Raw genomic sequence first — 25,868 nt, 5'->3', positions numbered from 1 at the left:
ATTTAGGTACAATCCCAATGAAATGAATTCTCTACAAGACGTGAAAGCGACATAGAGCTTTTACCATGTGCAGGTGTTTAAAACCCATGTCCTCCTCCATCTGCTGTTTTCATATATTATTGCAGACACACTTATTGTCCACAAGAGGAGCAGCGGACACACACTATTCTGGTCTGATCTCAGCCTGTGTGTTTAATCAGTAGATAGCCACTATTAGACACAACATTTTTTTTTTTGTCGTAATATCAGCCATTTCACTGGTTTATAGATTTAGACAGTCATTTTGATAAATATTAATAATAATAGTAATGATTTGTCTTGATCTGTCCTATGTTTCAAATACCCAATCATGCTTTATTATAAAAACTGCTTAAACCTACTTGAACTGACACAACAACACGAGGGCATTGATTGTACTTTTAACTGTGAACAAACATGATGCATACCCCATCAGTTGAGAGCTGATCTGGTTCATTTTCTAAAACTGGTAGATCTATGTTGCTCTGCTGGTCGAGAGACCGTGACAAAATCATAGATAATTCGGAATATATATGAAATGGATATTTCAGCCTCACCTACAACTGGCCGCCGCCTCGATCATGTCGTTTCAAACTGAAGTGCAGTTTTCCATCCGCTCCTCTAGGCGGCGTCAGCGAGTTTCAGGTTCAGTCTGACAGCTTCTGATGCTTGACAACATGACGCTTGTTACAGTGGCCACAACACGTGCACACCGTTTAAACTATATAAACTGCAGATTACAGTGTTTTAATGTCACTCAACGACACATATTTCAGCCCATAAACAAACAAATCCGACACACGCTGCGATAAAGTTCAGGAAGCAAAAATGTCACGCGAGCGACTCAACTGTCATGTAAGTAAACTACAGATAAAGTGCTTTTCTCTTGCTTTATCTTCTTATTAAGACTTTAAGTTATTATTCTGTGCTCTTAAGTCATTATTTACGTTTTTAAGTAGTTACGTGTTGTTGCTTTCTTCTGATATTTCATAGCAGGGCTCATGGCAGTTTATTTAGATTCATATTGTGATGATTGAACGTTGCATTTATTGTGACTATAAAATGAACGAACATGAACTAAAACGCACTAAACGTTCATTTTGCTGTGGTCTTTAACGTTAAGTCTTGTTATTTGACAGTTATGAAGGCTATAATGAAGGTCATCCTCTATGAAGGTTTATCACAGACTTTGTTTACATTCTGCTCTCTTGTTGAACTCACTGTCAGACTTTTAGAAGAACGAATGAATCAGTTGTTTTGCATTGCCTTTATAATCTTTGAATGAATCGCCCTCTGATATTCATATTATGAAGTATGAATCGTGTTTTTTCTGTCGTTGCAGTCTAACCTTAGGCAAAAATCTGTTACCTATAATCTATTAAATAACTACCTATGACCCGTTAACACTTAGATTTGTGATCTTATTTTTCTTTATTAATTGTTTATGGTGAGTTAAACCTAATCATGACCTTAAAAGTTCCAAATAATGTTCATTCTTTTTTTGGTCAGCACTCACACCTGAAGGAGGGTGTTTGTTTCTATTTCTTATGTTCCTGTAGTTCTGGGGCCTTTAAGACAGTAACTTAATTATAAGAACAATAGATTAAACCAAAATATTATTATTGATTCAGCATTCATACTATGTATTATATATTTTACGCTGTAGAGCTTTAGGACTTCAATGTATGTAGTCAATTACATTTAGCCTAACTATTATATAGACTAACTTTTAGATTGTGATGTTTTAGTTATTCAGTATGTAGTAATGTTTGTGTTTATGTTTCCTCTACAGAATACTGGATGTGTTTGGAGCGTCCAGTCATCAGAAGCAGAGCTCTGGGACGTGTGGACAGACATTCACTGTAATGATGGACTTCTGCTGATGAACAGGTAATGTATATGTGTGTGTTACTGTGCTAAACATGTAGGTTCCCATCATTTTCTTTTTGGAGGGTCATCCCTTTACAAAGCAAATGATGTGAACCTAAATAGGTGGGGAAGGTACGGCGGGCCAAAATTTTTAGTCAGCTAAATTTTTTTTCATTGAATAAAGAAGCATAACCGCTGCTGGACATCGTGACGGGGTTCGGGGGGGGACCCGAAACATCCCCGCCCCTTCACACATACACCATTCACTCGTATCGCGGAGATCTGGCTGGGATCGAACCAGCAACCTCTGAAACCGTGAGGCAGCGCTCTTACCTGTGAGCCACAGATCTCTTGCTGAGATGTGTACTGGAACTTATATTTCACTTTTCACCTGGATGAGGCCTGAGATTTTACAATAAATCAGGCTGAGGTGGGGATTGAATCCACGCTCCCATGTCCCCAACTAACATGTGTTTAGCCACTTGCGCCACTGTGGCTTTCACGTTTGTTAGTGGTTTAGTGGTTAGTGTTAGTGCTTTTCTTTGATATAACAACTATCGATAACAATTTAATTTAAATTGCTGGGAGCGCAGACTGAGGAGGGATTTGAACCTTAATTTCAGCGCATCCTTACCATCACAGAACGTGTGTTTAGCCACTTGCGCCACTGTGGCTTTCACACTGAGAGTTGGTGTTTTTAACTGTGTTTACATTACAATTTAACGTAAGCAAGAGAGGGATTTGAACTCGGGTCTCCTTGATTAAAGCCCAACACTTTATCAACTGAACCACTGAGTCTGTTCTGTAGAAGCAGCAGTGTGGAAGGGCAGTAGGCAAGCAATCATCCACTGAGCCACATACTTTGTGAAATTTAAAACCACCAGTAATGAGATTTAAACTCATCTCCATGATTGAAAGTCTTATTGTTTTCTCCAATGCCACTGAGTCTGGGGCGTTAAAGTGTGTTGTTTGATGGGTTTTATTGAGCTTTTTACATGGTAAAAATAGTGTGGGATTTGAACCAAGACAAAAGACAAGAGTTTATCATCTGAGCCACAGACCAGCACATACTGCATTTTACTGTTTTGTAGTGCAGTATTTGTTCCCCACATTTTTATATCTAATTTCTATAAAATGATCTGTGTTTGTTTGTTTGTTTGTTTGTTTGTTTGTTTAAAATAACATCTGATGTATATTCATTTTATTTATAGATCACAGATGAGAAAGCAATGGTGGACAATCAAGACATGACTGGCCTCGATCTGATTGGTCTACTACATTCTTAAAAGCAATTTAGCCACTACCTTCTCTACAACAGAATTTGCTCTTTGTTAGTGTAAACACTGTTGTCTCATTGGAACTAAATATACTGATCTCTTTATGCAGATAAAAATAATACTAGCATGTACTTCAAGCCAAAGGTCGACTTAAAACTTATAAATAAAAAAGACAAATCATCCAATTCAATTCATTCATTTATTATTAGTTTCCTTGTTTCAGAAAGTGGTAAGGACAGTGCTGGTTATGACATCACAAATCAACATATTAACATTCATTAGGCACAGTATTATTTACATTTCCAAGATTAAACATATATGTGAACCGCTACTAGCAATGTCTAAAAATCATTTGAATTAAAAGTCAATTTATTAAACAAATTCCATAAGTTTTTAACATAAAGGAGTTACACAGTTATTTGATTGAAAGGTAATTCTTGCTGACACATTCAACTGCTCAAATGAAATTGTAACATTTAATTTGATAACTCGCTATTAAATCTACCACTTACTACTAAATCTGTCACGGATCTGCAGCTTATTTCCAACTGTGGTCCAGGTGGCGCCACTTTCAGTTCAGAACAAGGGATTCATCCATCCATTCATTCCCTTTCACTTACATCTCCTGTTGTTTCATGAAAGACGAAGACGTACAGGTTTGGAATGACATGATGTAGAATTTTCATTTTGGGTGAACTATGTCTGCTCAGTTGTGTGCATGTCTGAGGGTTATACTGATGTAATTTAGAAATAAACAGTACCAGGATCAGGAATGTGAAAAAATAAAAGGATACATGGAGAGGGCGAGGCCCGCACAGATAAATGAGGAGAGAATTCCACACATAGATCCCAAGGTCAGGGCGTAGTGGGAGAGAGACGTCTGTGGGGGATGTGCTGCTCTTCAAATAAAGATACACAGAGCCAAAGGGTCCCCTAGATGAAAATAAAACAAGGCATCTCAAAAGACTGGCATTCTATGCAGATTATAAGGATAACTAATCAGAGCATCCTGATACTCTGGGAGAGAGACTGACTGGGGAGAGATAGAGACTTCCCAGAGATGGAATCTGTAAAAGTTTCACACAGAGAGATAAAGGGAATGGAAGGGGGAAGTATTTCCATGGCAGGGTCTATGTGGCTTAAATCCAGAGCATAAAAGGTGTCAGCTGTGTGTGTGTGATCTGAAGGCCATTTTATACCTACCAACAGTGCTTTAAAGTGGACTTCCTAACAAAAAGTTCAGGAGGTGCTTCTGCATAAAATGGAAATGAAATGGCTATGGAAAAGCTAATGGTACTATATAAATAGCTGCTTACCTCAGTCACTCCAACAATTCCTCTGTCATCCCTCCATCGCCCTCCCTTCCTCTACATATTTCGTCCCAAGGGGAACCAGGAAGCCACACCTGTCTGCCTTTTCCATATTTCTGAAATACATTTTACAAATTATTCTGATACAAACAATTATTAATTCATTACCATTTTTGGATGCATTTCACCAAAAACTTTAAAAATTATATATATTTCACAATATTATATATATATAATATATATAATCATATGATCCTTCAGAAATGTTTCTAAAATCCTGGTTTGGTGCTCGAGAAACATTTATTCTTATTATCAATGTTGAAAACAGTTGTGCTGCTTAATATTTTTTTGTGGAAACTGGGATCATTTTCTTTAGGATACTTTGATGTACAAAAGAGTATCATTAATGTGAAATATAAATCTTTTGCATCATTATAAATGTTTTTACTGTAACTTTTAATCAATTGAATGCATCCTTGCTGAATAAAAGTATTAAATGACAATTTAGACAACTTTACAGCTCAAAATAGATATTTTTCATAATGTAAGGACTTTAAAAATCCTACTGCCATTGTGTGATGTTCGTAATTTAAAAACAATTTTCTGTAGTGTCATCAATGTTGTGCCACAAATGATGCTGATTAGTATTGTACTAGGAACATTCTTTGACGTCTGTGGAATGTGAATGATCGATCATTCTTCTGTCTTATGAGTTCCTCTTTGACTGTGTGCATTACCTCAAAGCAGCAGACTGGAAGTGGCCTCTGGCAGGCCCACGCCTACACTTCCCATTTCCTCCTATAGAAACGCAGGGATCGACCAACAACTGTTTTTGTGGAAGCTCCCGTCTGGCAGCTTCCTGTGCCACTCCCAATCTGTGAATAAACAGAACGTTTCTGAGTCTGACTAATGGGTGTCTGAAGACCCCCAACCCTACAAAAAAATCTTTTTTCCGCTTCATCCTGCTCTTTCCTTCCTCCTGTGACCTTCTTTAGGTATTATGCACTTGAAGTCTCGAATGTATGCTAAACACTCCTTTTGGGTCACAATGATCTCTTAAAGTCAGGGACAGGCTAATAATAACACAAACCAACTGCATCCTTCTTTCAGACATACCCAGACCAGGACAGGGACCCATCAAAAGTGACCCAACCCAACGAGGGAGCCACATTGTCATGAAGAGGGCTGGTGTAAATCTCCTGTCCTGGCTCCATCACCTCAGCATGAGGCTCTACAGTAGCATTCTGAGATAATCTACAGGCTTTGGGGTATCAGTCCAGAGGCAGATAGATGATCCTTCTACAGGTCAAAGGTCATATCTGAACACCTACACACTGATTGTTTACTTGGAAAAGTTAAGAGTCCGTTCCACCACTGTTCTTGGTAAATGTCTTGAAATAGTCACCTCATCTCATGATGCATCACAATAATGTCACTTTCTGCCAACACCATTAGTGAAATTGAAAAATTCCATCAATAATCTTTTGTTAGTCGCATAATTCAAGATACATTTACGTATAAATGTACCCAAGGACATTTGTTTTCAATTTTCAGGTTTTTTTAGTCTAGACTCAAAGCTGTGGAGGACTTGGAGTGCCGCTTAAAAAAATAAAAATGTAAATGAATAAACCACTTGTTAAATGTAGAATAGACATTTAAAACTTCTTATTTAATTGTGATAAATGTAACAATTACAGTATGTAAAAATCATTAAGTTGACATACAATATACACTATACGTAAAGTTTTCTATTCATGTTAGTCAAATGTAACAAAAACATAATACGTTATAAACTCAAACAGATAAAGAAAAATAATCTGTGAATGCTTTATAAAATTGTGATATAAATGATATAAAAGTAATTATTTTTGATGGCACTCCTAGTCCTCCATACAAAGGGCCTCATTCATAATCAGTGGTTCTTTCTAAGGAATGTATCATTAATATTGCTCATATTAAGGATTTCAACTCATCAAAAAATGACTTTTACTGGGCAGATGATAAAGGTGAAAACCCCCTATAGACTTGCATTGAAGGAGGCATATCTATCACAGAGACTTTTGAGGTGGGAAAATTCTTTTCAATTAGAAAACACCCAGCAACAACCTACAACACCCTAGCAGCAACTTTTAAAGAGCAAACATCTTTCTTCAGAATATCTAAAACAATATAGTTTCACTAGGCAAGCTGTCTAATGCTCCTCTAAACTATAACCAAGATCTTTTTTTACGGTTCCACAATAATCAAAAAGTTACATGCTGTGCCGGATCTATTAGACCTGGTGGACCTAAAAGACATGTCTTTACACACTATAAGACTCGCTCCTGCAGTAGAGACACTGATCTGACTGCCTGTCTGTTTGAAACGAGGAGGAGGTTTTGAACACGTCGAACAAAAACAAGTGCTTTGGAGTGGAAAAAGAGGTATAAATAAACAAAGGATTTGTGGAGAGTGGTACTGTCAGCAGGAGATGAGAAATATAAACTAGATCATACCATTGGAGGAGTTACTCGTTCAAACGCATTCTCGCACACACAAGCGGCTTTTTTTCTCCCGGGGATTGACTCCGGTTGGTACCAGGCTTCTGATAAGGAGGTGCAGAGTGTTCTGTGTCGTGTCAACTCCTAAATCACACACTTTCAAGGATATTCTCTCACACACACGCATGCATTTTTCTCACAGTAAAAGAGTTCAAGCAACACAGGCAAGATATTATTCTGATCATTCAGAGACACCATGCAGAACGTTGTTTTGAATCTGCAACATTCTTGTGTCGTGCTGCCTGTACTCCTCTGGCCTTTTAAACTTTGATTTTTAATGCACGCACAGATACACGTTGACCACCTGTGCCTCTGATCAGTCTGTCAATTTATCATTGTACCATAACTATCTATAGTTACTGACAAACCACAAATCATCCCTCCAGGAAAACTCTGCTAAAGACTTTCCCATGTGGGAGTATGACATTCTGTTTTCTTGTCTTGAAGATAAAAATGTTAAATGTTTGGCGATTTAACATAGTGAGCAATAAATAAATGAAATACTAATTTCTCCCTGCTCCATGGCTCACAAAGTTATTTAGCAGGCAGCTTTATTTTACGAAATTAAATAAATGGGTACTGCACCTGTTAAACTCAAAAACAACTTGTTCTTTTCTTCTAAATTGTCTCCATGATTTTCTGAGCCTAGATATGGCGGGGTCCCCAATGGCCTCTGTAAAGTGAAAAAATATATAAATACATTATTATTACATAGAATAACTCAACCCTATTAAATAAAATAGCTCAGCCTCACACTCTGATACCCGTGTTATTTTGCACATTTTAATAAAAAAAAAAGATGTCTTCATTTCAAGTGACGAGAGTGGGTAAATGATGATAGAATTATAATTCAATTTAAATTGTACTTTAAAATTAATTGAACTATTCCTTTAAAAACAAAAATGTCACCAACACCCTGCCCTCTTTGTCTTCTTTTCAGGATGAATCATTCAGAAATACTCAAACATCTGAAGTCACAAAACATGTTATAGGCAATAATTTCAGGAAACTGGAACATGGAATGTGAACGCTAGACATCTACAATGCACAGTACACACTTTCCACATATCTGAAGAACACATGCCATAAATCCCAAGATAAATTCAATAAAAAAGCTTTAGAAGTCGTATTCATCATGGGGGAGGCTTTCCCCTGCCTTGTCAGTGCTTGGCACGCAGTCTCAGCGCATCTAAAGAGGGAGAGTGAATGAGCGCCCGCATTCTTGGAATGCTCTTACCATTGTGGCTCTTTAATGAGGCAGGGTGAGCGCGCGCTCTCCCTGTGACAAACCGCCCGCTAACGATGGATGGGAGGCGTGAAGCCAGACGTGAGAGCACCAACCTCCAGCCTTGCGACCCCTGAGCTGTTTAGCATGCGCTCCGTCACTCGCCGCGCTGCGAAGTGTGTCAGAAGGGCTCCCTTGAAAATCTAGCTCGACAAAGTTCTCTAGTTCTACAAATGCTTTACATTACAAGATAGAGCTGGATGTGTGTGAGTGGAGTATTAATATTCTATTGTCCTGTGAGGTTAACCTTTCCAACCCAAATTATCTGAAATTGAACTGAGCCATTAACATTGAATGGTAAAATCACTGGAAAACTGTACCTACCATGGCAGGAAAAACGTGTACGCGTTTCAATGGCCGTCCCTTCACCATAGTACGTCTATGGGGCAACTTTGGGCAGCTTTTGCCCCCCCCCCCCCAGAGGTACAACTTATACCCCATTGAGAGTGTGTTCTTACAGAGCCTGCCAACCCCTTCAAATGTGGCATCCCACGTTTTTACGAAATCCTCGCTCGGAGCAATGACCCGTCAAAGTTCGTCGCAATGCAAAGTCTATGCAAATATAAAATTAAAACCATCTGGACTTCCAGAGCAATACCAATATATTCACCTCATTCCTTTGCTCGGCTGCTTGCATTACGACACGATTGTGACAATCATGGAGCATTTACACTTGATAACACACCCACGGCTCACATCTCAGCTAAACCGTAAGATAAAGAACAGAAGTGTTTTATCAATTTAAAACAATTTGCTTCTCCACATAACAATGGATTCAGTCTCCAAAAGTGTTGTGCTTAAAGTGTCAAGAGCAAACAGCCTATCTTGGAATCTATTTCAGGACAGAAAGAGACGCCCAGGAAGTATGACCAACACCCATATGTTTATCTCCCTTAGTACAGCACCCAAAACATTTCCCCTCTACCATTCATAACAATCACACATGGCATGACGTGAGCTTTGTCACCGCTCTGATCTAACGTTTCCTATGACTGCTTGTAACAGAGGGGCTTCTCTGGGCCCACACTGAGTTAATGCTATATTTAATGGAGCATAAGTAGATGCCCATGAGTGGAGGTCACAAAAGGTCACAGTTCATGGAACTAAAATTGAATGGAGGTATTGTCTTTTATGGCACTTAAAAGTAAACATGAATTTCCCAGACTAAAACAGGAGCTTTTGAAGTCCGGTTGTCATGGTTTTTGGCTTGGTGACTGGTGTGTGTGCTGGCAGCGTCAGATCTGGTCACAGCAAACGCCACAGCAGCTGCGCTTACACACAGCTTTCTCAGACAAATTAACCCATTCTTTGACGTTGATGAACTTCACCAAATACCGCAAGGCAAATTCTCAAACTAATATCCTGGGGGAAAAAATACAAAATTACAGTCTGTAAGTGAAAAGCAACACATTAAAATGATGCATATTGTTACTCCCTGGTTATTGTCTTAAATGATTAAAATAAATTGAATTAAATAAAAATATTACATTAAAAAAAATATTTTATATCAAATAATGTAATAAATGGTAATTATTAGACATGTTAGTAATAAATTAGCAATATATTATTAATATATACAATAGATTGAAATGTATATCATATTTATAATTTTTTAATCTATTTATTAATCTAATTATTATAACCTATTATTATTCTTGACTCTAGTCCATGCACAAAATATTTTATTATATTACTAACAAATTATATAATTAATAGTAATATTATTAGTAATGTTTTATTAGCAATATACAATTAGTTACACTAACTATATATTTATGGGGGGGGGCTATATTTTACTTCAATGGGCTCACTATTTCTGCCTTAAATTAATACATTGTAGCTAACTGCGTGATTTGTACTGTATGTTTATTTCTGAAATACATATAACAGATCACTCTAAATTGACATGCATTTTCTGTAAAGCTGCATGCTTTGACACGATATGAATTGTGAAAAGCGCTATACAAATAAATGTGAATTATGTATATATATATATATGTGTGTATATATACGCCCTTAAATGTTTAAAAACAATATTTAACAACGCAGGAAAAAATAAAAGAAATGTAAAGATACATCGGCACTTAAAAGAGTGGCATGTTTGATCTCAGACATTACTAGAGTGGACAGTGTTATTCATGGGCTAGTCTTGTGCCTGAGTCCAACCCAGCCCTCTCTATTGAGTCCCCCCCGCATGAGCTGATACATCTCATACAGACCCTCTGTACACGCGTGACAGCAGCAGCGCGAGCACAGCACAGCACGTCACTCCAGACGACTTCAATACATCACAATCCGCGCAGCCAAGGAAACCCACCAAAACTTTACCCCCCAAATCCCCGGACCCTCAGGGTGGGGTAGAGCCGCAGAGAAGCAGCAGCACAAACAAAAGCACTCCTCTTGGCTTTAAGATACCAGCTGCAAAAAAAAGTTCAGATACAAACTCAAGACGACAAGCGGAACCGATCGGGGTCTCCACATTTCCATGCAAAACTTTTTCTGAAGTCAGTGAACGCGGAGCGGCGAGCATCAAACTGACGGACTGAAAATGGCAATCACATGGACAATCATTGTATTAGGTGAGTTTACGTTCATTAACGTTAAGGATGGTGTTTGAATATTAATCAACTTAAACATAAGGCTATAGGCTAAATAATAATTAGACAAATTAATATAACGCGATATAGGCTTATTAACGGTTGATTATTCAAATACCTCTTTTGAATATAAACTGTTCATTGTTTTAGAACTTATTAATAAATGTTTTAAATTCATTCAATGTTAACGTCATAGTGACTTCAACGTATTTAGTCAGTTTCCATTAGCGGCAACAGAGAGAAGAGTTTGAGTCCGACTTTTAACATTTAGTTCACACTAACTTTTATTAATGAGCCAAAAAGTGTTGTATTAGGGGATAACAATTGCCCCTTTCCTATTTTTAATTTCTTAAGTGATTAATGTTTTTCAAACCGTGTAAAAAAAAAAAAAAATCAATTTATGGGACACTTTCTGACATAGCCTACTCATCTAAATTAACAAACAAACAAAAAACTGTTGGAATTCTCATAAACATTTATATTTGAATGTGCATCAGCTGCTAATCTGATAAGCTGTATGTTAATGACTTAAAGATAATGATCAAAAAATACCATTTTGCTGACAGCGATGGCTGCTAATCTTAAAGGACCTGACCACATGTGTGGGGGAGATTTGTTATAGTGGCAGAAAATTGTGCAAAGAGCTCTGGGAAGTGCAGCATCTGTGCCACTCAACATTTCTGTCCGCCGCTTTGCTGAAATGACAAACAGTGACACAATTACAGATGAAGTGCGTCTCCGACTCAAGAGGGATGTAAGGGAGGAGACTGTTATTCTTTAATTATCAGTGCGGTGCACCTGCCCGTCCACATCAGGCTGACAGCCTATAAAAGAAGGTCATGTTTTGTTTAGCTGACCTCAAAGCATCATAAGCATTTCTGACTGTACTCTGTCTCCGTCAGCCTTTTCTGAGAGGTCTAATTAATTGTTTGAAATTGCATTCTTGCGAGGCTTGGAGTAGTGCAAGAAGTGAGGATGTTGTAATCTCCACTTTTTAAGGTTCATAAAGGTTAAGCCTTTAAGCTCTCAATGTTTTTTCCCCATGCCGAATATTTATAAAAGGTTCCCTATGATTAACCGGAGTTTTGAGGGCTTCCTTGTGTTCCTTCAACATTTATATCAGCCAAACTAAACTGACTGCATCAAAGTATCTTTTGGCAATGGTGTGGATGGCCCTGATCGGACATCTCACCACAAGGCTTGGGAAAGTGTAGAACAATGGTTAGGAAAGTGTTCTGTCAACATACCCGTTCCCAGGGAAGGTGTGGCATTTATTTCCTCTCTCCTCTGTTCACTTCTTTCCTAATCTCTCTCTCTCTTACTGTATCTCTAAGTCGATCCAACTTTTTATTCGATTCTTGAGATTATTTAAAGAATGAAAGACTGATTTCTATGAGGCATGAGTAGATGAGGGTGGATTTTTAGAATGCTTTTTAAAGACCCCATGAAAGCCTTATTATGCTTGGTTTTCCTACTGAAACAGGAAGTTTGGGTGAAGGGCGTGTCCCTTTTTAAATAGCCAATAACCATTAGTTTGCATTACAACCATGAACTAAAAAAAAACGCACAGTTGAATAAAACTGAAATTAATTATTATTAATTGTTTAATTAATATAATACACTATCGTTCAAAGGTTTGGGGTCAGTAAGATGTCTTTATGTTTTTGTCTCTTATGCTAACTGTGTTACAAATATTCATATTGTCACAGAGGTACTGGAATAAAAGTTTATAGTTCAGATATAAACAACAGTAGCAATCAAAATTGAGCAAATCACCTAGCCTGGGAAAACCCAGACAACTTCCGGCGAATTTAGATTTGCTCTGCAAGTAGTCTGGCAAAGAGCTCATTCAAGCCCATTTCTAATCCGTCGAAATCGCGGCACCAATCAGAAACGTTGGGGCGGGCTTTAAACAATGACGATCGCTCTGATTGGTTTTAGGTCTATCCAATTGCGCCTTTTAAATGCATTATTATATTCAAATTGCAAACACATGAGGACAGTCTCAATAAAAGACCCACTGGCAGATGAACGTGCTACTACATTTCTCTCTGAAACGGTAGGAAATTAAATTAGATTTAATAGAGGATTTTAACTGTGACAAGATGATTGACAGGGCAGTTTACGTGACAGGACGCACGCGACAGATCCGTCCGATAAAGATGACGAAGTAGTATGTCCCAAAGCTTGCTTACTTTTTTGCTACACATTCAAAAGTAAATACCTTTTCTTCACAAAAAGAGTACATACTTTTATGGCGTAGTGTAACTTAGGCGAATTGGGACGCAGCATTATGGCTTTACACGATGACGATCGCTCTGATTGGTTTTATGTCTATCCAATTGCGCCCAGAGGCATTTGAGCGACGTCTGTTGGGGATGCCCCTTTGGAAATGAGTTATTAATGAAGCTTTGCCAGACCATAATTCAGTTACTGAGAATGGTCTGGTTTTAACCAGGCTACAGCATCACCTTTAGAAAGCTTCAAATTACGACTGTATCAATAGGGGTTATGCGGAACATACTTCCGGGTTCTACAAAACGGGTATAACTACTTCCGGTCGTCAGCTACTGAGGTAAACACAGCGTAGGAATGGTGACCTTTTATAGCCGGTGTTTACAGGAGCTACCCATTCTATCCATTTCAGATGTACATCGTATTGCCAAACGGACGTCCAGAGCCCCGAGTACTTCGGTAGATAAAGGATTTAAGTTTTTACGCCTCCTCATTTATTCATGATTATGAAGGTATGTAAGTTAGTATATGTAGCTTTTGCGAATGGCACCCGATGTAGAGTTAGCTAACTATCAGTAAGTTAGTTTAGACTTGTATGCTATCATAGTAGTTTAACCTTTTATATTTGCTTGCAGACGATTAAAACAATCAAATTTATACTGCATTTAATTTTTTTTATAAAATTTTATTTTCTGATACTTAAGCATTCGTGACATTTTTATTAAAACAGAAATAAGAATTGTATTCTAAAAAAAGCGCAAAATAAGTTACCTCAGAGATAACCTACCGCTGCAGATGCGTACGGTAATGCAAACCGGAAATGTTTATACCCGTTTTCCGGTTCGAACGTTGGGCGTTCCGCATAACCCCTATTACATCGTTACACCAGTAGGTGGCAACAAGTGACTGTTAAAAAAATGATGTCATTGAATCATTCATTCAAGAGATTATTTTTAATAATTCAATAGAAATTTTTACATTGTTTAAATTACATTTTTAGCTAACTGATTCTGTATATGTACATTTCTGAAATACATAACTTAGTTACCTCTGATAACAGATCAGTCTAAATTGTAATTAGGACTCATGCATTTTCTCTAAAGCTGCTTTGAAATGATGTGTATTGTGAAAAGTGCTATACAAATAAATATTAATTGAATTGAATTGAAAAGAGATTAGTTAAAAAAACTGATTCATCCAGTAATGAAATCAATCAAGTGAATCAATCATTCAAACTGATTTTTTTTTTTTAAATTCATTCAGATTATTTTAACATTTTAAATAGACTGCAGCAATTAACATTTTGTCAGAACCTCGAGTAAACATGTTACATGTTATTTTGTTTAGTTGTCTGTTCAGAATCGTGGGGAATCATGATCTCTGTTTTAAAGGAAAAAAATTGTGATTCTAAATTTATCCAGAATCATGCAGCTCTACCATGAGTGCAAGATGAGTCACACGTTTACCCAAAATAGATAGTATAGTGTATATGTATCAGCTAAATCTTTATTTTGACATACTAGCATAAATGGCCTTGAACCATTAGTAACTATTCATTGACTAAAAGCCACAGAACTCCATTTTGATTTCATGGGTTCTTAGTATGGCACCAAGAAGTAGTGTAATTCCCTGCTTAACGTGGGAGTGTCGGAATGCTTTATAAGGGAGCTGTGTAAGGTAAAGAGAGAGTGAGAGATACGCTTGTGTATCTTGAGATTGCAAAGATGGCCCCCCTCTGTCAGTCTCCCCCTCCTCTTCTGATCTCCTTAGTATAACGTCTGCAACTGGCACCGCCACGGTCTTCAACTCCCTTCTCTAATCCAACCTCTAACCCGGCCTCCCCTCTCCACCCACAAATCCTTCATTTCATCACACGGATACTTTGCGCCTTAAAGCAGCTAGTATTTCTTAGCAAAAAAAAAAAAGACACTCTCCAACAGATGAGCTCATATTTCACCTCATCATTATTGAGTGTTTGCAATTATTCAAAATCTCTTTATCCTTAAATGGGGGGGATGTGGCACTTCAGCTTTGATACCTCACATTTTGAGTATGCAGTCCTCAAAAAGCTTGATACAGTTCTATTAGTACGCCATAATGACGTCTGATAGTGTGTGTCATGAGGAATGCGTTTGAGTCAGGCACACAAATGTCCGCTGACCTTGTTCGGCCCCTGTCCAGCCCTCTCAGACTCCTTCTCTTTTTCTTCTGTCTGTCTTTCATTCATTGTGCACATTTTTATATTCACAGTCCCTCTCCTCATCTCAATAGAGGGGGTTAGATGCCCACCAACTCCATCTTACCCCTCCCCCTCCTACTGGGCCTGTTCAATTACCCCTGAATAGGACACTATCATGGGGAGAGGGGGCTTGGGGCCCAAGAAGGTCTTTTTTTTCTTGTGTGTGTGTGTGTGGGGGGGGGGGGGTCCTAGTATTCAGATAAATTAGTACAATACAATATAATACAACTGTATTAATCCCCAAGAGGCAATTTAGGAACAGTTTACAACTTGATTAATCCCCTTAAAATATACGATTTTGATAATATTTTTACTTTCAGACAAAGAAATCTGAATAAACTCGGTCAATACAAACTTTTGATTTTCAATAAACCTTTTTTTGTTTGTGAACAGGTTTTCACAAACTTTTATCTAAGAAGCTGACTGTTAAACTAGTTACACTAGCGGTCAAAAGAATATTTACATTTTTTATGTTTTTGAAAGACATCCTGGCTGCATTTATTTGATAAAAAAAACAGCAAAAGTTGTATTATTGTGAAATATTATTACAATTTAACATATCTGTCTATATAATGTTCCGTTTATTTTTTCCCTGTGATGGCAAAGTTACATTTTCAGCAGTCACATGATCCTTCAGAAATCATTCTAATTTGCTGATCAACGTTGAAACAGTTTTTGCTACTTAATATTTTTGTGGAAAAGTGATACATTACCATTTAAAAGTTTGAGGTATGTTTTTTTTAAAGAAAAGAAATGTATACTTTTGTTCAGGCAAGTATGCTTTAAAATGCTGTTCTTTTGAACTTTCTATTCAAAATATTTATAGCAAAAATAGTAAGCAGAAGAAACAGTCAATATTTTCAATATTGATAATAATAATTGAGCACTAATAATAATTCATAATAAATAAGCACCAAATGAGCAAATTAAAATGGATTTCAGAAGGATCATGTGACTCCAAAGACTGGAATAATGATGCTGAAAATTCAGCTTTATCATCACAGGAATAAATTAAAATATATTAAAACAGAAAACAGTTATTTGAAATTGTAATAATATTTCACAATATTAATGTTTTTACTGTATTTTTGATAAAAATCAATTTGATCAGCCATGATACGCAAGAGATCCCAGTTTTTAAGATGAGTGTGTTGAGCTCCTGTTATCTGGTACCTCCAGAATCCCAGTGAGAGTGTGGGAGCCTGTAGGACAGATGCCTCTGTGAGGGGTCAGCCATGACATGTCTGCATCTTGTCTAAACAGTCTCTACATTGATAGTGTTAGGACCGGCAGCCCTGTCAGTGGGTAATATACAGACCGCAACTGACAGCAGGGTCAACGAGGGTCAATCCTAACGATGGAACTATTGGAAACCTCGGGGTGATGAAGGATAAGAGTAAAAACACCAACCTCAAACTTTCCATTACTCAAATTAATGCATTCAAAGAGTTTCATGGTAATCAATTGGGTGCTTAAAAACAAGAACCAATGGCATGCAGAGAAAGGACTTAGTTCAACAGTAAGGTCTGGAGCTGTGATAGGCAGCCATGCTGATTAGCAGTGGCCGTATTTTTGGATGCGCAAGGCTGCGTGATAAGATGGTGATTAGACAGAGGGCTAAACGAAAGACCACACTGGTTCACCAGCCAAAATAAACAGCCTCTCATCACTACCCCCCATCCCGACAGCAACCCTGTTTCTACAACAACCACAACTGATTGTCCTGACATCCCATTAGGTCAAGATTTACAAGATCTTCATCCTGGGTGGCCAATGAACAGTTCTGGTAAAAAGCATTAGGAACTACACCAACAATTAATAGTGTTAAATGTAGGAGTTTAAGTCACTTATTACATAAAGTTTGGGACTGATTGATATAAATAGTCGCCATGGTGTTTGGATCAGCCAATGATGTTTTGACAGAGATATCTGCTTACTGTCATGAATAATGACTCAAATTGTTATTATAACACATTTTATATATATATTTTAAGACAGCTTAAAAAAAGACAAAAATTTAAGACAGCTGTAGCTTAAATAATAAGCTTAAGTACTATAATAATATATAATCATTTCATCATGTGTATGTGTGTGTGTGTGTGTGGTGGGGGGGGTAATAAACACTGGATCAAATAAGGTAGAAGTCTGTTGAATAGCAAATATGAACTTGAGAGCTGCAGGTTAAAGAGCAACTTGCAGGTTAGAATACCCAACAAGTCAATGAATAGAAAAATAATGTAGGAACTAGATTTTCTTTAAAAAAAACTTATAAATATGCTACAGTGGCTTCTGGAGTCGTTTTTGTGAGAAAATTTTACTTCCGCATCTGAAAATGGGCGTGACGGGCGAGAGTCGTGACGTAGCACGAGGGAGAGCGGTCGATTCACACAACAGGGAAATATGGATTGCAATGACATTTCGGACGCTGAGGAAATTGTTGACGGACCACAGCCATACAATTATGAGCCTGCTAGGCTGCCAAGAGAGCAGGGACAGGCCAGGATTAATGTTAGACAGAACATATTGGAACTTACAATAACAGAAACTAAGCTTTGATCAGGCGTTTGTCATGCTCATTAATATCCGCCCAGACTAACGTTACGTGATATAACTTAGCAGTTTCTCATGGAGAGACAGAGAGATATTTATTCATGATACATTTTTTGTTCCACAGGTGCTTGTGTGGGAAATGCGAGGCAATGTTTACAGCTGAGGAAAGTCAGTGTTACAGGGAGGTGGATGCATACTGGGCCTTAGTGGAAAATGCCAAACTTCCATGGTTGCAGTTAGTGTTACTACAGTAAAGCCATGGTGAATGTTGCTGATCTGTGGACACTGGATAGTTCGTTCATTCATTGCACAATGTTTATTCCTGGTTTTCACGTCAGCGCTGTTTGATTCGTTAATAACGGAGAAATGTGAATATTTCTCACTAGATCTCGCAGCGATGTTATTACTTCAGTGGCGAACTCTTTATTTACCTCGCAGTTAGGCTAGTGTTGCTTGATCAGGCTCGCGCTGCACTGGTCCAAACTGATAAACGGTCCACACAAACACAATAACGAGTAACTGTTAGCTCAGTTTCGTTCCGCTTACATTGCGTTTGCCAGTTGATGTTGTGCTCGCGCCTACATCCAGCGGGAGAACCCGAAGATGCGTACACTGAAGGAACCGCACTAGCTCTGAGTCTCATCCGGTTCTTACTTCGGTATCCCATGTTGAGCTCCATCATATCGCCGGGACGATAATCATCCGATCTGAAGTGAACGCTACACACGACCGCGTTTTCCGAAGCCGACGCGGAAGAGAAATCCCGTCTCTTCACCTGCACAACCCGCACCCAGGCACGAAAGATAGCACCGTCCTTTTTCCTGTTAGGAAACCGGTGGACTCGATGTCCTGACAGGCTGGAGTTTTTGCAAGCTCCACAAACACATACATTTACCATGACGATGATAAATTGAAATACAAAAACTACTGAAAACACACTGTCTCACGACCGCTCTTACTGAATACCAACCTACTCTGCACTGAGCTGCGGCAGAGCACAGCACACGTCTCCCTCGTGTGACGTAAAATGACGCGATGTTGAAAAAAAAGCGGCTTGTACGAGCAGTCAAAGAAACGCTCACTTTATCTACTAAATTGGTGTCATTATGTCGTTTTAAAACATTTTAAATCCTGCATTATCTTTTCATATGGTATTTTCATACACGGTTATATATTCATTTAGATTTTTTTTTTACCTGCAAGTTGCTCTTTAAGGAAAAACTATTGTATTGAGTCTCAAGAGACTATGAAACAAATTTGGACACCATTGTTTTGGCATCTGTGGTTTCGCCCATAAGAGTAGGTGTGTTACTTCCTAAGTTATTGTATGGAGTGTCCTGTCAAGCTCACTACAACAGAGATAAAGTCCCATAACAATGTGACATCAAGACACAATATTAACAATATGAGGTGCATAAATAAAAACAAGAAAACTTAAATTCAAAGCTTGACCGAATTCATTCAAACTTAGTAATGAAAATGTACTGTTTTTCAAAGGCCGTCTGATACCTAAAGAAGGAAGGAAATTGCAAGATACAAGACGGTCTGTTTAAATTATGTTTATATATATATATATATATATATATATATATATATATATATATATATATATATATATATATATATATATATTATATTTAATATACCCAATGCCATTTTAAGCATACAATTAAATCACTGCCAATAAAATTTCACTGATGATGATGTGATAATACAGGAATTAGTACATTTCACTTTGAAGAACAAAATTTTAGAGGCACAACTACATCCACATACGAAAAGAATCCAGATGAGGTCCGACTGTTTAAATAACTAATCTCAGCTCTTGATTCCTGGTTTAGAGTGTTTATTTACAAACAGTGAAAATACTCCATAAAAAGTAACACAATTCAGTTGTTACTTTTGTCAATTGATAGAACACTAATAGTTCTGTTTAAATCATTTACTCAGTGTGCATTTACTCATGCAAAAACAGAGTTTACAGCACTGCTGCTGTGTACCTACTGTATAATTCCCCATAGCAATCGCACAGAACCAATAAGAAATGCAGAGTTTGCAGAGCAGCATATTCCTACACTTCTAATATGTTTTTGTTTTGTTTTTTTCATAGGTGCCCTCCTCCTGCATGACATGCAATGCGCCTCATCGGATTCCACTGTGGCCACCTTACAGGCCACCACTAATCTGATTTCATCCACCACTTCAAACCCCAGTTCAAACACCTCAGCGAATACTCCTTCAACCACCTTATCAAACCCCACTATAACCACCTCAATGAACCCCACTACACTCACCACATTGGGCCCTACTACACCCAAATCTACACTCGCCACATCGGACACTACAAAGCCCAACTCACCGAACCCCACTACAGTCACCTCATCAAACCCTACTACAATCTTATCGAGCCCCTCTACAACCACCTCACTGAGCCCCACTACAACCACCTCACTGAGCCCCACTAACCTCACCTCACTGAACCCTAGTACAACCATTTCACCGCATTCCACCCCAGCCACTACAACAGGTCAGCCTGACACATCTTTAACATCTTTGACTACTAAAGAGACGACGCAGCAACCAAGAACACCTGATTCACCCCAACAAGTCACAACCCAAATCACAACAATTCAACCCACCACAACCAACACAAAAGCTACTCCTACAGAATCAGTCAGTTCTCAAAACACACCATCATTCAGCCAAAAGCCCACCAGCTCAAATAAACCTGCAACCACTACCCATAAAGAAAGTGGAACAACCCCTGTCAACCAGGCAAACCCAACAACTGTCTCCACAAATCGTGAGTCACATTAATCACAATAGTACAGCCTTTATGACTGCACAACTTGAACAGCGCTTAAATATTTATATATGGTAATTCTGTGATTTACTTACCCTCTTGTCCTTCATACTTGTATGGCTTTTTTTTCTTCCATGGAACACAAAATGATCACTTTTGAAGAATGTTCATGCTGTTCATTTTGCTCTTGGTCTCTTTATGCTCCTATTGTATTGAAAAGAGCATTTAGTCATCTGTAATTAAGTACTTAAATGCCAAATATGTGCTAGAAATAGCGGAAAAGCATAAAGATTTGTGCTTCACAGTCTATGGGAATGGGAAAAGTCTGAGTTCTATACATGGAATGTCAATACACAATCTATGGCCTCTCTAACTTTTCTTCATCACACTTCCGATAATCTGTTTCAAAAACAATAGTTTGATGTTATCATGTTGCTTGGTTAATAACCTGATAAGCATAAAAACACAACACAGCAATGTTAGGTAAAATAGGCCACTTCAAATATAAACAGATTTGGTTTTAATTGTTTACAGTTGTAATCGAAATTATTATACACCGCACCCACTGCAAATCAGTTTTATAGGTAAAATTTACAGACTTTCAACTGTTTGCAATGAACAAATCAAAGAGAAGTAATTGAAATAGCTCAACACAACAGATGTTTCAAGTGGTTTCCCCAAATTCAACTGAAAATGCAGATGACTTCTGCAGTCTCAAAATTATTCAACACCTTCATGGCAAGCTTTTTTTGTACTTAGCAGAACACACTTTTGCTGTCGTGACCTGCTGCAAACGAGATGTATAACCAGACAGCAGCTTCAGGCAGCGTTTCTGAGGAATCTTAGCCCATTCCTAATGAGAAATGGCCTCCAGTTCAGTAATATTATTGGGTTTGCGTGAGGCAACTGCTTTCTTCAAATCCCACCAGAGATTTTCTATGTGGTTCAAGTCTGGTGACTGTGATGGCCATTGTAGGATCTTCCTGGACTTCTTCTGCAACCAAGCCTTGGTGGAATTTGAGGTATGCCTGGGATCATTGTCCTGTTTGGAAGGTCCAATGACGGCCAAGCTTCAGCTCCCTCACTGATATCATGACGTTTTCTCCAAGGATTTCTTGATATTGCAATGAATCCAACTTGCCTTCCACACGCTGCAGGTTTCCAGTGCCAGAGGATGCAAATCAGCCACAGAGCATCACCAAACCTTCCACCATGCTTAACTGTAGACAGAGTGTTCTTTTCAGCATATGCTTCATTCTTCTTCCTCCAGATATCCCGCTGATCCAAAGGGCCAAAAAAGTTCCAGTTTTGTTTCATCGCTCCACAGAACAAAATCCCAAAAACATCTGTGGCCTATTTTATATGATTTTGAGCACTTTTCTTGTACTTTTTGGGTCAGTAGTGATTTACGTTTTGGAATTCTGGCATGGCACTACGCTTCCAACGATGTCTGTTGGAACATTTAGTGTCTTCGTTATCTTTTTGTATCCTGTTCCTAGTTTGTGAAGGGCGATGATTATCTTCTCTTAACTTTTTGGACCGTTCTTTTGACTTAGCCATATTTCTAACATGCAGTCAAACGTGACACTCAACAAACCTAGCCAGTTCAGATATTTCATGTGTTCTAGCTTAAGCACACCTGATGCAACTAATGAAGCCCTTCATTAGTTGCATCAGGTGTGCTTGAGACAACGCCTGTTTTGCAGATTTGTACTGTTGTCAGGGATTCTGTTAAGAGGGATGAATAATTTTGAGACTGCAGAAGTTATCTCATTAAAAGCTCTCTTATTAAAAGTTCTCATCTCGATAGAAATGGTTGCATTTTCAATTGAATTTGGGGAAACCACTTGAAACTGTTGTGTTGAGATATTTCAATTACTTTTGTTTGATCTGTTCATTGCAAACAGCTGAAAGTCTGTAAATTTCACCAATAAAACTGATTTGCAATGGGGGCTGAATAATTTCAATTACAACTGTAGTTATTCTGAATAATTTTCAGAAGCAGTGTGTTACAAAGTTACAAAAGGTAAAGGTTTTCAAATGTGATGTGAGCACTATTCTTTTATGGTAAATTATGGCACTTTTTTTTAGCTTGACAGTTCTTGGTAACCCTATGCTTCTGTTGTATGGGAAAGAGCACTGAATCTTCAAAATATATTCTGCTGTTCTACTAATATATTCTTATTAGTTTGGACTAATAAAAATAATTTACTTTTCATGTCCACACCACAGCAGCACCAGACTCTACGTCGGCTGTTTCTCAAACTATTCAGACGAGGGAAGCACAAGCAACTTCTGCTTTGATCGCATCAGTTGATCCTGCGACTAGCACCTCAACTCCCGGAAATATCACTCATGTAAAATACTAACATTTATGGTTTTGGTTTCTTGTATATTGTTTACATTCTTGACCCTGATATTGAACATGATCGTGTTCTTTATTTTCTCTTCTGCAGCCTGTCTATAATCTGAGCGACAGCATTAAGGTGAGAGCACATTTCCATACTAAAATTCACTAACAATGCAATACCAAGACCTGTAAACTCTGAACGTTAAAAGACATTGTTAAATAATGGTAAAATCGATTACAGAACAATATATGAAATGGAGCCAGAGAACATTTCTTGGTCAAGAGCAGTATGCAAATTGACTGACTACTTTTCAAAAAATCAACCTAGATTCTCATACTTTTCAAAAAATCAACCTAGATTCTCATATTTGCATATTTGTTTTGTTTGCACAGGAGAACATCGTTTTTGAAACCTGTAAGACGTTGGGTCATAAGATGAAAGGAAATTGCTCGGTCACCTTGGAAATTCAAGGCAAACAATTAATTGCAACAGTAAAAATAAACGGTGAGGGAAATGTTACGTTTTTCCAAACCTATTAGAGCCTCATCTGAAGGAATCACTGGATTTAGTGCTTGCCATATTGTGATCAGTTATCTTTGATAACATAAGAACAGAAAATGTTATTATAGTAATTCCCTTCTTTTTCCATTTACAGCCGACAAAAATATACAGATAGAAAGCTACAGTCCTTCAAAACAGGTCAGGCTATAAACAGACAACAATACTGTGACTCTCTCAGGAAGTTTGCTTCTTCTCAAACACACCTTTTCTTGACAGAAAGCAGATGTTAGCGTGGAGACGATTCCAGACACGTTGATTGCCATCTTGGCTTCGATTGGCGCTTTGGTGCTCATTTTGTGCTGCTTTGCTGCATACTGCACTTATCATCGCAGATCCTACAGGAAGAACCAGGTAATACTCAATTCCAAACACAAAAAAGAGTCAGACGTACTTGCATTGATTGGGTCAGTCTCTAGTTTCAATAAATACAGCCTTTTTGCACTCTGAATTTTGAAACAATGTTCTGAATGATTCAAGTCCTTTAAATGTCAAAGTTTAAAGTTACACCCCGATTACCAAAGTGTTATGCTGTTTAACATCCCAAAAATATACTTTTACCTGGATAGCAACACCTGACGGAAGAGATGCAAACAGTGGAGAACGGTTATCATGATAATCCCACACTGGAGGTGATGGAGGTACAGCCGGAGATGCAAGAGAAGAAACTGGCATTGAACGGGGAGTTCAACGACAGCTGGATCGTCCCCATAGACAACCTGCTGAAAGAGGACATACCTGATGAAGAAGACACACACTTATAATGGCACCAGACGAAACCTGGTGCTCTCATAATGGTAGATTGTGACCAGACAGAATGTAGGAAGAGCAGAGATTAATGTAAAGACTATCAAACAACAGTTTCATTTGGTTCCCGGATGTACATGCTGTAATATAGTAGTTTGGTGTCAAGTACGTGCTAGAAATAGCAGAAAACCTTTCATGTGTCACTGTGTATGGGAAAGGGAAATGTCTGAGTTGTGTACATGGACTGTCAATGTGCCTTAACTTTCCTTATCACTCTTATTTTAAAACCAATAGTTTGTGTTAGCATGTTGCTTAGCTAACTAGCTAGCCCGTTTCAATTAATTAAATTAAAAACTGAATTTAGAATTTATATTTTATGTGATTAAGCTCGCCATCTTTGATTTTTTTTTTTTTTTTTTTCACTGCAGTGCATTCTGGGACTGCCTTAGAATTTGTTCAAAATGTGGCAATTTCATTGCCTTCGCATCGGAGGCATGCCTCATGATGCCTCAAAATGCCACCAAGCACTGTCTAGTTTAAGTTTCATGTACAAATTGCTCTGTTTTTTTGTCTGAAGTGATATATTTAAGATTCACAGCGTTTCTGATCAGTGGATGTCCATGATTTTTCCATGAATTTTCCCATAATGTGATTTTAAAAATCAGCACTCACAAAGTCTCTTTACATTACTTTATAATTCAGTACCGTGGAAACCCTGTATTAATTCTTGAGAGGAATGTAATTGTTACGCTTGTATATAATGCTTTTTTAATGCTTCTTCCTTTATTTGTTTGTTTTTCTGTTTAGGGAAGATTAACACTCATAGGCACCAAATTACACTGTGACCAATGGATAACTCATCCTGGTAAATTAGACTATGGTTCAAGATAACTTTTGCATGATCTTCCTTCTGTTCTACCTGTGTCGGTAACTGAGCTAGAATGAAGGTTTATGGTCTTGTTAACCTGAAACTTTTGACACTAAATCCAGCACAACTCACTCAAATGTATTTACAACTATTTAAATATTCATATCCCACTGTCTTTAATTAGAATTGTCAGTTTAGTACATTGATCACCTTTTTGTTTGGGGATGTTTTATTTAATTGTTTTGATGTTGATTTCACCAAAACATTCTTTTTATTGTATTTGCATGCACTACACCAATTTTCATTATAAAGGATTCACTGCTGCCTCGGTTTAGCTGATCTACTTCCACCAAAGTATTAATTTTGAATTTATAGCTGTATTCTGTATTTGAAAGTCAGTTTGCTACTGTGTGCAAACGACAGGGGTCTGATACACTGGAAGCCGCATCTCTGTCAGATCGGACAGGGACGGCCATGATTTTTAATTAAAAAAAATGTTTTTTTTTTAAGTGTGTTTTCTTGTTAAAAGCAATAGGGAAGATGATACGACATGTTGATGCACTTGTCTTCATCTTGAACAATTAAAAAATTATATGCACTAGTGTTCAAAAGTTTGGGGTC

The 25,868-nt window shown here is 37.8% G+C and overlaps 1 protein-coding gene and 1 long non-coding RNA gene across 4 annotated transcripts; both read left to right on the top strand.

Annotated features, from left to right (window-relative positions):
* Nucleotides 1-682: 682 nt before the first annotated feature.
* On the top strand, nt 683-3,394 carry LOC308690140. The gene is made up of 3 exons (XR_014030121.1): nt 683-873; nt 1,811-1,908; nt 3,099-3,394. It is a non-coding gene; the product is annotated as an uncharacterized lncRNA (long non-coding RNA).
* Nucleotides 3,395-10,412: 7,018 nt separating this feature from the next.
* On the top strand, nt 10,413-25,854 carry podxl (podocalyxin-like). Of its 3 annotated transcripts, none has more exons than XM_081364437.1 (8): nt 10,413-10,878; nt 20,031-20,723; nt 22,956-23,080; nt 23,180-23,209; nt 23,467-23,578; nt 23,730-23,773; nt 23,852-23,986; nt 24,202-25,854. In XM_081364437.1, the coding sequence occupies exons 1-8, from the start codon at nt 10,848-10,850 to the stop codon at nt 24,394-24,396; spliced, it is 1,365 nt and encodes a 454-aa protein (XP_081220563.1). In that variant the 5' UTR covers nt 10,413-10,847; the 3' UTR covers nt 24,397-25,854. The 3 variants fall into 3 exon arrangements, with proteins under 3 accessions (XP_081220563.1, XP_081220564.1, XP_081220565.1); XM_081364438.1 differs by having other exon boundaries at nt 10,700-10,878; nt 22,959-23,080; XM_081364439.1 differs by lacking the exon at nt 10,413-10,878 and adding an exon at nt 12,884-12,955.
* The last annotated feature ends 14 nt before the right edge of the window (nt 25,855-25,868 follow it).

Source organism: Scardinius erythrophthalmus, assembly GCF_964197995.2.
Source record: "Scardinius erythrophthalmus genome assembly, chromosome: 4".
Taxonomy (NCBI): domain Eukaryota; kingdom Metazoa; phylum Chordata; class Actinopteri; order Cypriniformes; family Leuciscidae; genus Scardinius; species Scardinius erythrophthalmus.
The sequence above is the reverse complement of the archived record's forward strand: the minus strand, read 5'-3'. Positions and strand labels throughout refer to the sequence as shown.